Source organism: Numenius arquata, chromosome 12, assembly GCF_964106895.1.
Source record: "Numenius arquata chromosome 12, bNumArq3.hap1.1, whole genome shotgun sequence".
Taxonomy (NCBI): Eukaryota; Metazoa; Chordata; class Aves; order Charadriiformes; family Scolopacidae; genus Numenius; species Numenius arquata.
Window position 1 is genome coordinate 8,255,684 of NC_133587.1, and position 12,685 is coordinate 8,268,368.

The window sequence follows — 12,685 nt, forward strand, 5'->3', positions numbered from 1 at the left end:
TCTACAGCATACGTTTGCACTGTAAATAATTTTGTTAGCTTTTGTTAGCTTCTTCAGGCCAGCTCTATACATGTTGTAGCATGGATGCCTCTTCTGGCCTTAAGCTTTATTTTGTAGAGGTTTGGCAAGAATGTGAGAGAGACTGCCCCCAACTTGTTCATCTGTGGGACGTTAACAGGCACAGAGCTCTTGCCACTGGTCGCAGTGTCTGCAAGGGCAGTAGGGCTTCATGTATAACATGAGGAAATGAATGGAGGCTGGAGCAATGTGTATGTTGTTCACAGCTGAACATACAGTATGCCTATGGAGAGGGTGTGTGGGTTGATCTCACAAGGGCCAGTGCTTGCAGGAGCCCAGCCCGTCCTGGCAACTGCAGTGAAGGACCAAAGGGCACCTTTCAGGAGTGACCTTAATGAGAGGCCATATGCGCAATGATGGCAAATTATGCTCCCCTGCCAAACAGTTTGACCTGTGGCCTCGGGATAGGTCAACAGGCTGCTTCATAGTGTAATCATATTGTTTTTTCATTTGTTTTTTACGGAGAAACACCCCCGCACAAACCTCCCACGTATAAAAATCAATATATAGAGGCATATTCACACACACTCATTCACACTCACTCAAGGTGCAGATACTCTTTCCTTCCTATAAATTATTTGCCCTCTTGTTTTGATAGCCATGTGTTTCACTTGCAATCAAAGGAAATCAATAATAATCAGTTTTGAAACAGTGCTGTCAAAAGACAGAAAGAGGAATAGTTGCTTAAATGGGCTTGTTAAATCTCTAAAATGCACTGCATGAGCCAGTTATAACTGCTTAAATGCTTAAATATACGTACCTATATATTTTTTTCTTTTATCCCAGTAAAACTATTATTTCTCTTTCTATATGAATAACTTCTCTGCTGCACTTCAGCTCATAGTACTGTAGAATTTTTTTTTGGTTCAGAGGGACATCTGGTCCAACTGTTTAAAGCAAGGCTTTCTTTAAACTTAGGTTGATTTAACTCATCTACCTGAGTTTTGAAAATCTCCATGGATAGACATCATTTTGACTAAACAAATGACACAAAACCAATTGAAAATTGATTTAAAAAGCACAGAAATCTTTTGAAGTGCTTGTACACTAATTTGAGAAACGGCGGTGGTAAAAATTCACGGCTCTATTGAGGGAGCTGAGGAGGGGCAAAGGAAATTTCCTGCCTTTTAGACTTTCAGCACAGTGAAATTCCTAGTAAAAGCCAGAAAGAAGTGAAAGGGGCAGCTTTGGGACATCGCTGCTAAAATTCTGTTTGTATTAAAGCCTGGATCTCACTGAATTCTTTCTCTCGAGTGTGTACTGTATTGTATTTGCTGTATGAATCTAATGCTAGTTTCATAAGATCTTGTCCTATAAATAAAGTATACATGCACCCAGAGGGTCTCTCTTTCTGGGTTTTGTATAGGCAGTTGTGACTTGTCTGTGCCAGGTGAGCAATTAGAATTTGGCATATGAGCTACCAGAAAGCCGGATAAGAAAGGTCTTTGTTCATTACTGGCTGCTAGTACAAGTGTTGGGGATGGAATGACATATGAGATGACACAGTGAGTCGGCACATGTGGGAATATTTTGGGGTGATTATTTGAAGACTTTTCAAACAGTTGAAACAGAAGTTGAAAATAACATGCTTTTTTATTTTATTTTGGAAAGCAGGTAGGAATTTCTAGCCAAATTCACAAATGCCACTTTTAAATAGGAGAGAAATGTTCATTCTTTTCTTGATTTGTTGGCTATGGGAAAGTGATCTTCCATGATTATGGTCCTGAACGCTGAGGGGTGAAACACTTCTCTGAAAATACTATTTTTATGGCTTCTTACTTTCAACATTTGTAAATACAGGATTTAATACAGGCATTTTTAAAAAAAGTAATTGCCCATCCTTGGGTCTCTTCAGGTGTCTGCATTTTCAAATACTGCAGAAACGTACTACATTGCATTTCAAGCCATATTAATTAATCTAGGTCATGCATTTAAATGCATATGTATATACTAGAAATAGGTAATATTTAGTTTTATTATAAGATTGTGAGAGCTGGCAGGTGAAGCGTGCCTCAGTATTTTAATAATGAAAGAAATTGCCCTCCTTCCGTCTTAGTTGCTCTTAAGTCATTCTTCATCATTTCTCTTTGTTTAAAAAAAGGTGAGAAATTAAATTGTTAGTGTGTTGGGTACTGTTAGCAATGCTCCACAGCAAGACTTTCCTGAGGTGATTGCGGAGTTCAGGTTCACAAGTTCTTTGTGCCCAGCTTAGCAACACAGATTTTGGAGGTGCATGCATAGCCATTCTTTCTAAAAATGAGGTTATCTAAAGTTGGAAATTGAAATCCAGTGGCAAAATCTCCTGTTTGGGTAGGTGGATATTTACAGATACTTTGTGTGTTTTTCATGTAACTCAGTTTCTAACATCACCCTGCCCCTTTCTTAAAATATGAAGTTTCTTACTGACAGAGATAATCAGTACATGGTTGCAATTTTCAAGAGTACAGGCTGTAAAAAGTTATTTTTCTTCTGTAATGGATGAGGAGTGTTCTAACAGTTCAGTGAGTCTGAGCTGAATAGTGCCTAATAAAAAAATGGCTTTGGGGTACTAACCCCATAAAGAATTGTTTTGCATTAATTTAGTTATTTTTTTATATAGTGAAGCATGTAATGTGGGCATTTTTCTCATGACAAGGGGAAATGAAATGACTGCTCATATCCCCGGAAAAGTAGGACTGAAACCCTAATCAGACAAATTTGTAATTATACCATGAGTAGATCACATTAATATATTCAGAGTGCTTATTTGTGTAGGTTGAGTGTGTGTGTACATACACATGAATACGCACGCATTATATATTGGTATATATAAAAAAGTGGTTATATAAATTTCTTTATAGATTTCTATATAAAGAAATGTCCCAGATTAGGGGAGCTAACTTGGATGGCTCTGTGGTGGAGGGAGTACTGAGATTTGCGGGATCCTGTTTTACACTGGACTTTTCCGTAACCTCTCTCAGTCTTGGTTACTCACCTGTGAAATGAGATGAAATGTGTTATTTACACTCTTCAGATAAGCTTTACAAAGATTTGCTTGGGGAGGTACTGGCAGAGGATCACATAAAGCTGAGAAACAACCATATTTTTTTAAGCAACAAGTCTGTTGTCAGTTCGCTATTGGGAGTTCTGCACAGCAGCGCTTAAAATCACTATAATGATTTAGTGAGAGAAGATAGAATAAGGAAATGCAGATTGTTGGCATTGATACTGATAAATATTGCTCTTATTAGAGGCAGATGTGGTTTTGCCTGACCTTTTCATCCATTCTTTCTCCCCCCTCCGTGCTCCTTTTAGGGATTTGTGCTCGCTGTTACCGTCATCCGAGAGGCCGCGGAGGAGATCAGATGTTACATGCGCGACAAGGAAGTGAACTCGCAGATCTACAGCAAGCTCACAGCGAGAGGTCAGCTCGGCGGCTCCAGCGCGCCCGCTGCATCCTGGCACGGCTGCCGCAGCACCAGGGGTTGCAACTCAATCAAACACTGCTGACAGTCGGAGAAGCAGAGTTCAAGGAATGGGGAGGGGGTTATGGGCTCGCAGGCACGTGGCTTCGTGGCCACGCCACTGCTCCTGCCGCTGTGGGGGCCTCAGGGGGCCGGGTGGCTTCTCATGGATGGCTCCTTGCCAGACTGTGGTGGATGCTGGGCTTTTCTGAGGGTTTCCCAGGGAGATGCACAGCTAATGCAGGGGTTTGGGGGAGGTTAATTGCCTCAGATAACTTCAGAGCATCATCTTGGTGACCCGAAGTGTGGGGAGCAGGCAGTCAGTGCATTTTCACGCACAGGAGCCTGCGTGGTGGGCTGGGAGTTCACTGCAGCCAGCACCAGGCAGGGGTGAGCTTCCAAGCAACTGATGTGATGTTTTTAAACCCTGCTTGCTCCGAACTCCAGTGTAGGGCAAAATTTCTTCCCCAGTGTATTGTCCCTTTTTGGTGGATTGAAGTTACCAAAGAAAATGAAATGGGACCTGAATTGCTCTAGGTTGTGGAGGTGGATGTTTCCAGAAGGGAAATGTGTTTTCCTTCCTGCAAAGCTGTGACGTGAGAGAAGTACTCCATAATGTTGCATGGATGAAGGAAGGGAGAGGCAGATACAGCAAACAACATAGTAGGAAGAAAACAAGAATGAAGCTATAGTAGAAGTGATATGTTGTTTGGCGATTTCTTTGATTGTTTTTCTTCCACTTTTGGTAATGGTGCATCTCTCTTCCCCCTGCATGTGTTTTTTGCTTGTTGACCCTGTCGGTAAGAGAGACAGATGTAAGAAGGATTCCTATAAGCTACCAGTTCATATTCTTTAATGGAAACAACAAATGTGTGCTTCAAAAAGGGAGAAGGATCTACGCAGTCAGATAATCTGCAAAAGCACTTCAGTAGAATTAAACATAGGTCTGTGAAAGTGTCAGAAGATGGTTATGCAGAGGTAGATTCAAATAATGAAAGTGAAGGCAGACTGTATTCTAGTGTCTAGGACTGGCGACCCTTTCAGCACAGGTACCGCAAATCATAGTTAAGTACAAGTACTCTGTGTACAGAAGGAGCTTGTGAGTGCATGTGTTAAATTTAAGGTAACTTGCTTGGCATACTGACATGTTCCATCACTTACTGAACATGCAGTAGTGGTTGAGTTTCATAATTTTTTCTGTGTTCTACCAGACAGGGACTTACATCATACAAGTCCTTTGCTGAAAGAGACTGTGTGATATGTTACCACATCTTTTGTATTTTTCTGTTAGCCAGAACTGATTTAGTTCTTCAATGTTGGCAATATCTTCTCTTGTATTTTTGTACACATCATCTTTAGGCCCTTTCTCCAACTGTGAGGAGTTTGGAGACCTGGTTTGTAAGTGTGTCCAGGCTGCAGCTCAGCTGGGTCTGATCCCTGGCTTTGGCCATTGTTTACAGCTGTGCCGTACCTAACAAAGACATTTAACTTCTCGTTTGAAAAATAGAATGCTGCCTCACTGTGGAGTTACCCCTAATACCGTGACAATGATGGTGAGGCCAGGGTTTTGTTTTTAAAAAGGGAATGAACTGAATTTAAGCATCTTTTTTTTTTTTTTCATTTCCAGTTTCTTTGTTATAAAAGGTTATACCCCTGAATTAAGATGCAGTGAACTAGGTGTAGTAAAAATATGGTGCTTTCAACACTTGCACTTTTAAGAATAAGGCTGCTTTTTAAACGTAATTGCGTAAGGCTGTATGTATTTCACATGCCGGGAATTATGAGGCAACTCCGAACTAGGGAGTTTGAGTTTCTGAATATTAAATCCCCTTTTAATAACGTGTTCTTACTACAACACTTAAAATGCTTGGCAACCAACAAAAGCCTCATCCAAGAGGGGTGTACTACATCTATTTAAAGATATAAAAGAGTTGCCTTCTGGATTCTATTCAATGATCTATAAGGGGCCTGACCTCTCCTTTAGTTCTTTTCATATTGCTATTACGTTTCCCATGAATGATTTCCCTCCCCCCAATCCTTCAACTTTTCTAATTTTGTGAAAGAAACCAAGGGGGATTGGCAGCTGGGCACTAGCCGAAAATCTTGAGCCACTTTATTTAAGATGAATTTGGTGCTGAAACAAGAGTGAGACTCTCTAGCAGCATTGTTTAGAGTAGGAAAAACACAGAAAACTGCATATGATTTGACTTGTGGTTTGGGGAGAAAAGTAATTTTCAGTCTCTCACTGAATCTGGTGTCTCTCAGTAGTTGAGCTTTTCAGGGCACCTGAACGTCCACCTTTTCACTGATTAAAAGCTTAACACCCCTGAGAATCACCTCGAAGCGGGGATGGAGAAGTGTTTGGTTTGTTTTATTATGTCTGTTAGTACAGTTAGAAAAAGTAGGCAAGCTTTTAAGGAAGCCCTTCATCAGGTCAGAAGTAGAAGCAGCAAATACCAAAATAAGCTGAGAACAGCTGATCTTAACCATTGATTTTTCAGTGTAGCTGACAAAACTCCAGGTAGAACTTGCCTTGGACAAACAGTCCTGGTTCTTTTTTTGTTGTTGTTGTTGTTGTTTTTTTGATTGTTTTGGGGTTTTTGTGTGTGTGTGTTCAATAGCATGGTTCATGCTTTAGGATACTGGCACAGCCCTGTACTGAAAGGGGCAGTGCAGAAGGGTACTGATACACAAAAGCCCTCTGAAATGTTGCTATATAATTTTTTTGAATGTCACAATTGTGTCATCTCTAAAAGCCAGTGTTTTGGGGGGGAGATTAGGTGAAGCTTGACACTGAGCACTGCTGTTCTTGAACGTTGGCTATAATGGATCAAATGGAGCGCTGTAGCTTTCTCCAAGCTATTTGTATTTCCCCTGAGTATTTAAAGCACTAAGCTGCTGTTAAGGTGGCTGGAGAATAGTTTTTCCTATCTGCAAATTTGGCCTCCCCAGAACAACCGCACAGATGTAAATATATTCTCAGGTCTGAATGAAGTCGGGGAGACTTATGCACATGCTTATATGCAGTTCTGAATAGGAATAAGGACAGATTTCAGTGCTTTCCAGAGTTGAGATCCTCACGTCCTCCTTGTGTGCGGTTCCTCACTCCCCATGCAGAGCTGCTGCAGCTCTCCAACTCCAGCACACCCACCAGCCTGGTCCCCCAACGCTTGGGGGGGCATTTTGGATTTGCAGCTTTGCTCCTGTACGTGGAACCTTTTTTCATTCACTTCTCTTGTTAAGCTTTTTAAGATTCACTAAGCTGTGTTGTAGAGAAAAAGGGGGAGTCCCCTTTGGATTACATTTTATTTTGAATATGGTTGCTGAATTCTAGGGACTAATATTTTTGGAGGGCAGCATGAGGCAGAGTAGACAGTAGTGTATTTCTGCCGTCCTTTATTTTACATAACGTCAAAAAACCTCCTTTTTGCTCTTTCTACTGATATGATCCATTTGTGTTCCAAAATGATGAAACCAGCAGACTTCTGGAAAGCACCTTTTTTTTTTTTTTTTTTTTTTTTTTTTTTAAATAGAAAGCTCTCCATTTAAAGGACAGTTGTTTGGATTGTAATAAAAAATAATCAAATTTCAATCCCCTATTCATAAACCTACAAGCTGCCTTGTGTTCAGAAGTCTGCGTGCTGACTTTCTGCTTGATAGAAAGCTAGAACTGTGCTTGCAAATTCTTGGTTTGTTTTTCTTCTCTCGCAGCCCCCCCTCCATGGGTAACGCTGCATAATAGAGAGAAACTCTGTAGAAAGAAATGGGAAGAGACCTCCTACTGCGGGGTGCTACTTAAGATACAGATCATTGGCATTTACCAGCCATATAAAAACAATATTTTCCCAAACCCTCTGAGTCTTGCCCCACAGTTTATACAGCATAAGGCTGCAAAAGCCAAAAGTTTGGTGCAGCACATCCAAACAACCCTTTTTTTTTTCAGGTGCGTTTGGCTTGTTTTAATTCATCTTTAATGCCAGATTAAGTGTTTTGATCTGTACCTTAGTGAAGCTCAGCAGATCTGTTGTGAGAGCTTGACTTAAGTGCTCGCATAGTAGAAAAAGGCATCTCTTCTGGCTAATTCATTTAATACTTCATCTGCTTTATGGTACATCCGTCACGCTGCAGGTTTGGTGGTAATTCCAAAGGTCATAGCTGAAGTTGGAGCAAACTGTTTGCATTTCATTGTGTTTACTCTCTTGTCTTTAAAAAATATATAAATCAGGATACAGAAAAGAAAAACAAATATCAATCAAATATTAAGAATTGATTCTTTTTTAAAAAACTAGGAGATCAAGACTATTTTTTTTTAAATTGTGTTAATCACTGATTTATATTCCGATTAACTTCTGAAAATATAATCTGGAAGCATTGTAAATGCTAAATAAAGCTATGTGTGTTTAGAGGAAGCACTTCTAGATGCATTTATAAAAGCAGTAATTTATTATTACAAAAATAGGTTAATAGTAGAGCAACATTTGGAAATGAAGCAGTTGTGTTATTAGCTAGTTTAAGTGTGTGTTTCTTAAGAGAAAACATCTAATGTTTAGGACGTAGTTTCCCCACAGAAAGAAAAAGGAATTACAGAATTCCCAAGATCAAAATAAAACTAATTCAAGTAAGTTGCTTTATGGGAGTCCTGAGTCAAAGGAAACATCTGGTCCCGCGCCTTCTTAGCAGGACATATGGTACATACTGCAGAGATGTCATCCATGAGAGGCCAGGAGTATGGCTGGAAGAGCAGAATTAGCTTTGCTACCTAAAAAGGGCATCTCATTTATACAGGCGTTATAAAAATGTGTATTGGTTAGAAAGGTCCTCTCTTTCTTTTACCTTAAAACAGCTGAGATTGGGAGGGTTGTTGAACAAGGCAAATTGCTCCAGGTGCTTTGATTTTTCTTGCATTGGAAAAACTTTAAAGCAGATATTACTGTTTTCAGAATAATGATCCAAAAAACCTTTTATGTACATAACGGTAGGAAATCATCACGTTGTAGCTTTGTCCACGTGTTAATTTTTCTTTTCCAGCGTGAATTTACATTGTTAAGGAAAGCACTACAAAACTAAATGTCCATTCTTGAATCCTGCAGGTAGTGTTTCCTATACTGATAGTCACCAAATAAATCCTTGTGATCTTTAAGAGAAATACATAAAATATGGTTAAACAAATCCAGCTTTCCTTCCAGGAGATTTTTTTGCACAGTGTTTTAGGAATTGCTATGCTCATGTGGGGAGAGCACACGGGGGTTTTTTTCCCCTCCTTTGCACAGGAGAATATTCAAAAGCACTTTTTGTTGTTTTGTGAATAACCGTATTAAAAGGGGAGGAAGAGATGTTATCTGTCAGACCCTTTTAGTGTCATAGTACCTAACTTTGTATAGCCCATACAGAAGACTGCCAGAGATGCTTTTTTGGATCCTCTTGGAGTGCGGCTTTTCTTTTCAAGCCTCTGCGTAATGGACTCTTAATCCCCGGTATGCTTCCTGCCCCGGCAGAGATGTCTTTAGCCCAGCATTCATTTTGTTTACCCTTTGTTTTTTAAACTAAATTCTCTCAAGGCAAAACCCAGAATCCGTGAAAGACCTCTGAAATATTTGTGAAATGGGCCAGGACTGCTTATAATTTGTAGGAATAATTACAGCATGTAAGGAAGTCTGCATTTATTAGCAGCAGTGATGAAGCATGTTGTTAAGCACACAGTGTGTCACCAAAGCAGCAGGCTGCCGGGAGCCCAGAATGGCTTTCATTGTTAATTTGGAGCAGAAACACTGAAGCATATCCTGAGAAGGATGCTAATGAAGGGACTGCCAGTAGTAAAATCCTAGTGACCTTTGTGCTTTGTGCTAATTTCTATTCCCCCTCCCTTCCCCCTTCTCCTTTCCCCCTGAGCTGCTATCTGGCCAGTTAGCCCATGAATTTTGAGGTACAGTAGGAGTGTTGTCCGTGCCGGGGTGAGCTCCACGTGCCTCCCCCACTTCCACTCAAATCACAGCAGATTAAAGAGGCTTTTGTTGAAATATAACAGACAGACACATAGAGGCAAGGTTCAAATTAACTGATTATAAATCACTAGTTAGTCTGAGAAGCCAAATCTAGAGCTGGCTAATGATTTGAAATTACTAGCCAATTGTTAAATTAATCCCGTGTTTTAAAGCAACTGGGAAATGTTTGACAGCTGCAAAGAAATAAATATTTACATGTTTTCTGCAGGACCTGTACTCTGCAGGGCTTGTTCAGGCTGTGTCCATTGAGAGGCAAAGGAAAGGTGGTAGTGCTGAACCAGATACAAGAGCTGCAGCACAGAAGGAAATGAGCCTGGTTTTTAAGATGGGCCGATTGGACTTACAGCTTCTAGGTCTTGGCTTACGAGTTGAGCTTTAAATTTTCAACCACCTGAGGAAAAGGAGTCAGGAGTTGATGGTTCCCTGTTGTAATTTTCCTAGTCTTGCTCTGTTGTCTGCCAGATGCTGAAAGTATTTTTTAATTCCTGGGTTAAGCAGTACAAAAGAAATGTTTAAGGGCTTGTTTCAAAGTTGGCACTAGAGAGTGTCTAGGGGGTTCTGCGTCCAGGGCTGAGGTCTGGAGCTGTTAGGCAAGAAGCTTTCAGCCCTTTTTGCAGATTGAGACCCGCTGCTCTACCCAGTGGGACCAGTGGGCTTAGTAAGTCTTCACAAGGCAGCATTGCCTAATTTTTGTGATAGAAACATTACCCATTTTCTCCTGGATAGTGAAGTGGAAGGGAGGGAGGTAAGGTGCATCACACAGCACCCACAAGCCCTATCCTGCTGCTGCTCTAATGCACTGGTATCTTTGCTTTGCAGGCACTGTGAAGGTGAAGAGCTCTAATATACAAGTAGGCGACCTCATCATTGTTGAAAAGGTTAGCCTTTATGTGTATCTTCCCTCTGTAAAGTACTTTTTTTTTTTTTTTTTTTTTGCGAGACCATAGAAGATGAGGTATTTTGAAGTCATACTTGTTTTACAATAGGCTTAGAATTTCAAGTGTTGAACACTACTTACAATATTTAATTACTTTTCAGGGTTCCTCCTCCCTGCTGAAACAGCATCATCATCTTTACAAATGAGAACAAATCTGTAGATAGCACTTAGAAACTAATTTTTCCACTTGCACTATAACAAGATAAAAAGCCTTCCTGGTCCTGTCTCTGACTGTTGGACACAGGTTAAATGCCTTATGCAAACGCAACATCCAAATGTTGCTTCGGGGCTAAACAACACAAGTATTGGGAGACACAGTGATCCGTTTGTAGGGACTGGTATGTATAGGTATATTTCCCCCTTTATACAAGTTTATGTGTGTTTTTTTTATCCACTGATATTTTTTTTTCCACACATTCTGTGCAGGCAGTTATGACCTCTAAAAGCATTAATATGAAAATATTTGGTACAAAAAAAGAGAAAAATGGCAGCTGTAGATTCCAGATACATCCTTTCTGCTAGCATGGGACTTCTTGAAAGGAAAACCAGCATTAGTTTAAAATTTCTTTGTACTTCTAGAATTACTCACTAGCCCTTTTGTAAACCTAGCTGGTGGGTCTGATCAGTGGGAGCTGGCACCAGTTATTATTCTGCGCTTGGAATTCTGCAGGGAAGTGAGTTTAGGATTCAAAGCAAAATGAGTATCAAGCTTCAGTTTGACAAAGAAATCCTCTTTCTGCTCCATACCCCCTTTGCTGTCACGGTGGGACTGTGGAAGGCGGCTGCACACGCGTGCAGGGGTATATGCACAATAATGGCCTTTCTTCTCCTAACAGAACCAGCGGGTCCCTGCTGACATGATCTTCCTGAGGACGTCAGAGAAGAATGGTAAACATCTGGAACCAATTGTCAAAATAGCCATTAACCTTTCACTGGTTGTTTAGAGAAAATTATCTTTTGGAAATGTGAAAGAAATAGATAATAGTAAAATTTTAGAGAGACAGAATTCAAATGCTTTTATGGACTGCCACTTCTCGGGATGTTATTCTCTCATTTTGTTTGCTAATCAAAGAATGTACATGGTTGAACCTAGAGTAAATTAATCTGGTTGCATAACAATTTGTGTTTTAGATGTAAGTCATTTGACTTACTGTTCAGGTTGGCTTTGTTAAGGTTAAGGAAATGTTTGATAAGAAGGATTAGAAAACAAAAAGACTAATGAGAATAGTTCATGTGTCTTAAAGATACAGTACAGAGTCTCACTGTGTTCTGGACTAGTGGAAGGAAATTAATGTGTGATGCAAGAATATCATTCTTATATTATTAAAAAATGTTACTTGAAATTAGATACTGTTTAGATACTTGACATTAGATACTGAAGAAGCCACTTCATGAGTTATAGATGTACCTGAGACATCTAGAAAGAGCACTGACTGGTGTTGAAAATCTACAGGGTCTTGCTTCCTTCGCACTGACCAGCTGGATGGTGAGACAGACTGGAAATTGCGGCTGCCTGTTACCTGTACTCAGAGGCTGCCAACTGCTTCTGTAAGCTGCGTTCCTACAAAATACTGTACTTGGGAAACATGTGTATCTGTCTTACCTGAAAAATGTTCAGGTGCTTCAGTTAATGGGCTCTTTTGAGAAACAGGTTAATGCAGCATTGTTCTGCCCAGGGCTCAGTGCATGCTGCAGATTAGCTTTGGCAACAGAGAATATATGGCTAAAACAGCTCTTCCCAAACTCCAAGCAAGATTTCAGGAAAGGTGAAGCAAGGTGTCTCTGTGCCACGTGGCTGTCACTGCAAAGCTGTGCAGACAGGCACTGGGGTTGGCAGTAAGAGGTGGCTGATGGTAGGATGCTCCTATTTTATTTTTCCTCTCCAGAGACCGTTGCAATAACTTGCTGGAGGATAGATACTCTTGCAGGATAGGTACCCTTGGTGGTGGTACTTCTCAGATGCTCCATTGCACTGCAGTATGTGCAGAGACACAATTCATGTGTTTTCATGAAAAGGCTTCAGGGGCTGTTCTCATTGCTCGCCTTTATGAAAGGAGGAGTGTCACCATGGAAGCTCTACTGTATGATCTGATATAAGCATATAACCGCCATCAAACATGCTGTTTCCCAAAATCTCTAGCTACTACAAAACACAAAGTCGTTTGTGTTTTGTTTTTCTTGTTTTTTTGTTTTTTTTTTTTTAAACAAGAAAAAGGAGGTATCAG

The 12,685-nt window shown here is 40.4% G+C and overlaps 1 protein-coding gene across 1 annotated transcript in view; it reads left to right on the top strand.

Annotated features, from left to right (window-relative positions):
* ATP9A (ATPase phospholipid transporting 9A (putative)) overlaps window positions 1-12,685 on the top strand; it is a 59,044-nt gene that overhangs the window by 11,578 nt on the left and 34,781 nt on the right. Inside the window, exons 4-7 of the mRNA XM_074156994.1 lie at window positions 3,373-3,481; window positions 10,343-10,401; window positions 11,297-11,348; window positions 11,914-12,008. Coding sequence (XP_074013095.1) covers window positions 3,373-3,481; window positions 10,343-10,401; window positions 11,297-11,348; window positions 11,914-12,008 — 315 coding nt within the window. The remainder of the gene's footprint in view (window positions 1-3,372; window positions 3,482-10,342; window positions 10,402-11,296; window positions 11,349-11,913; window positions 12,009-12,685) is intronic.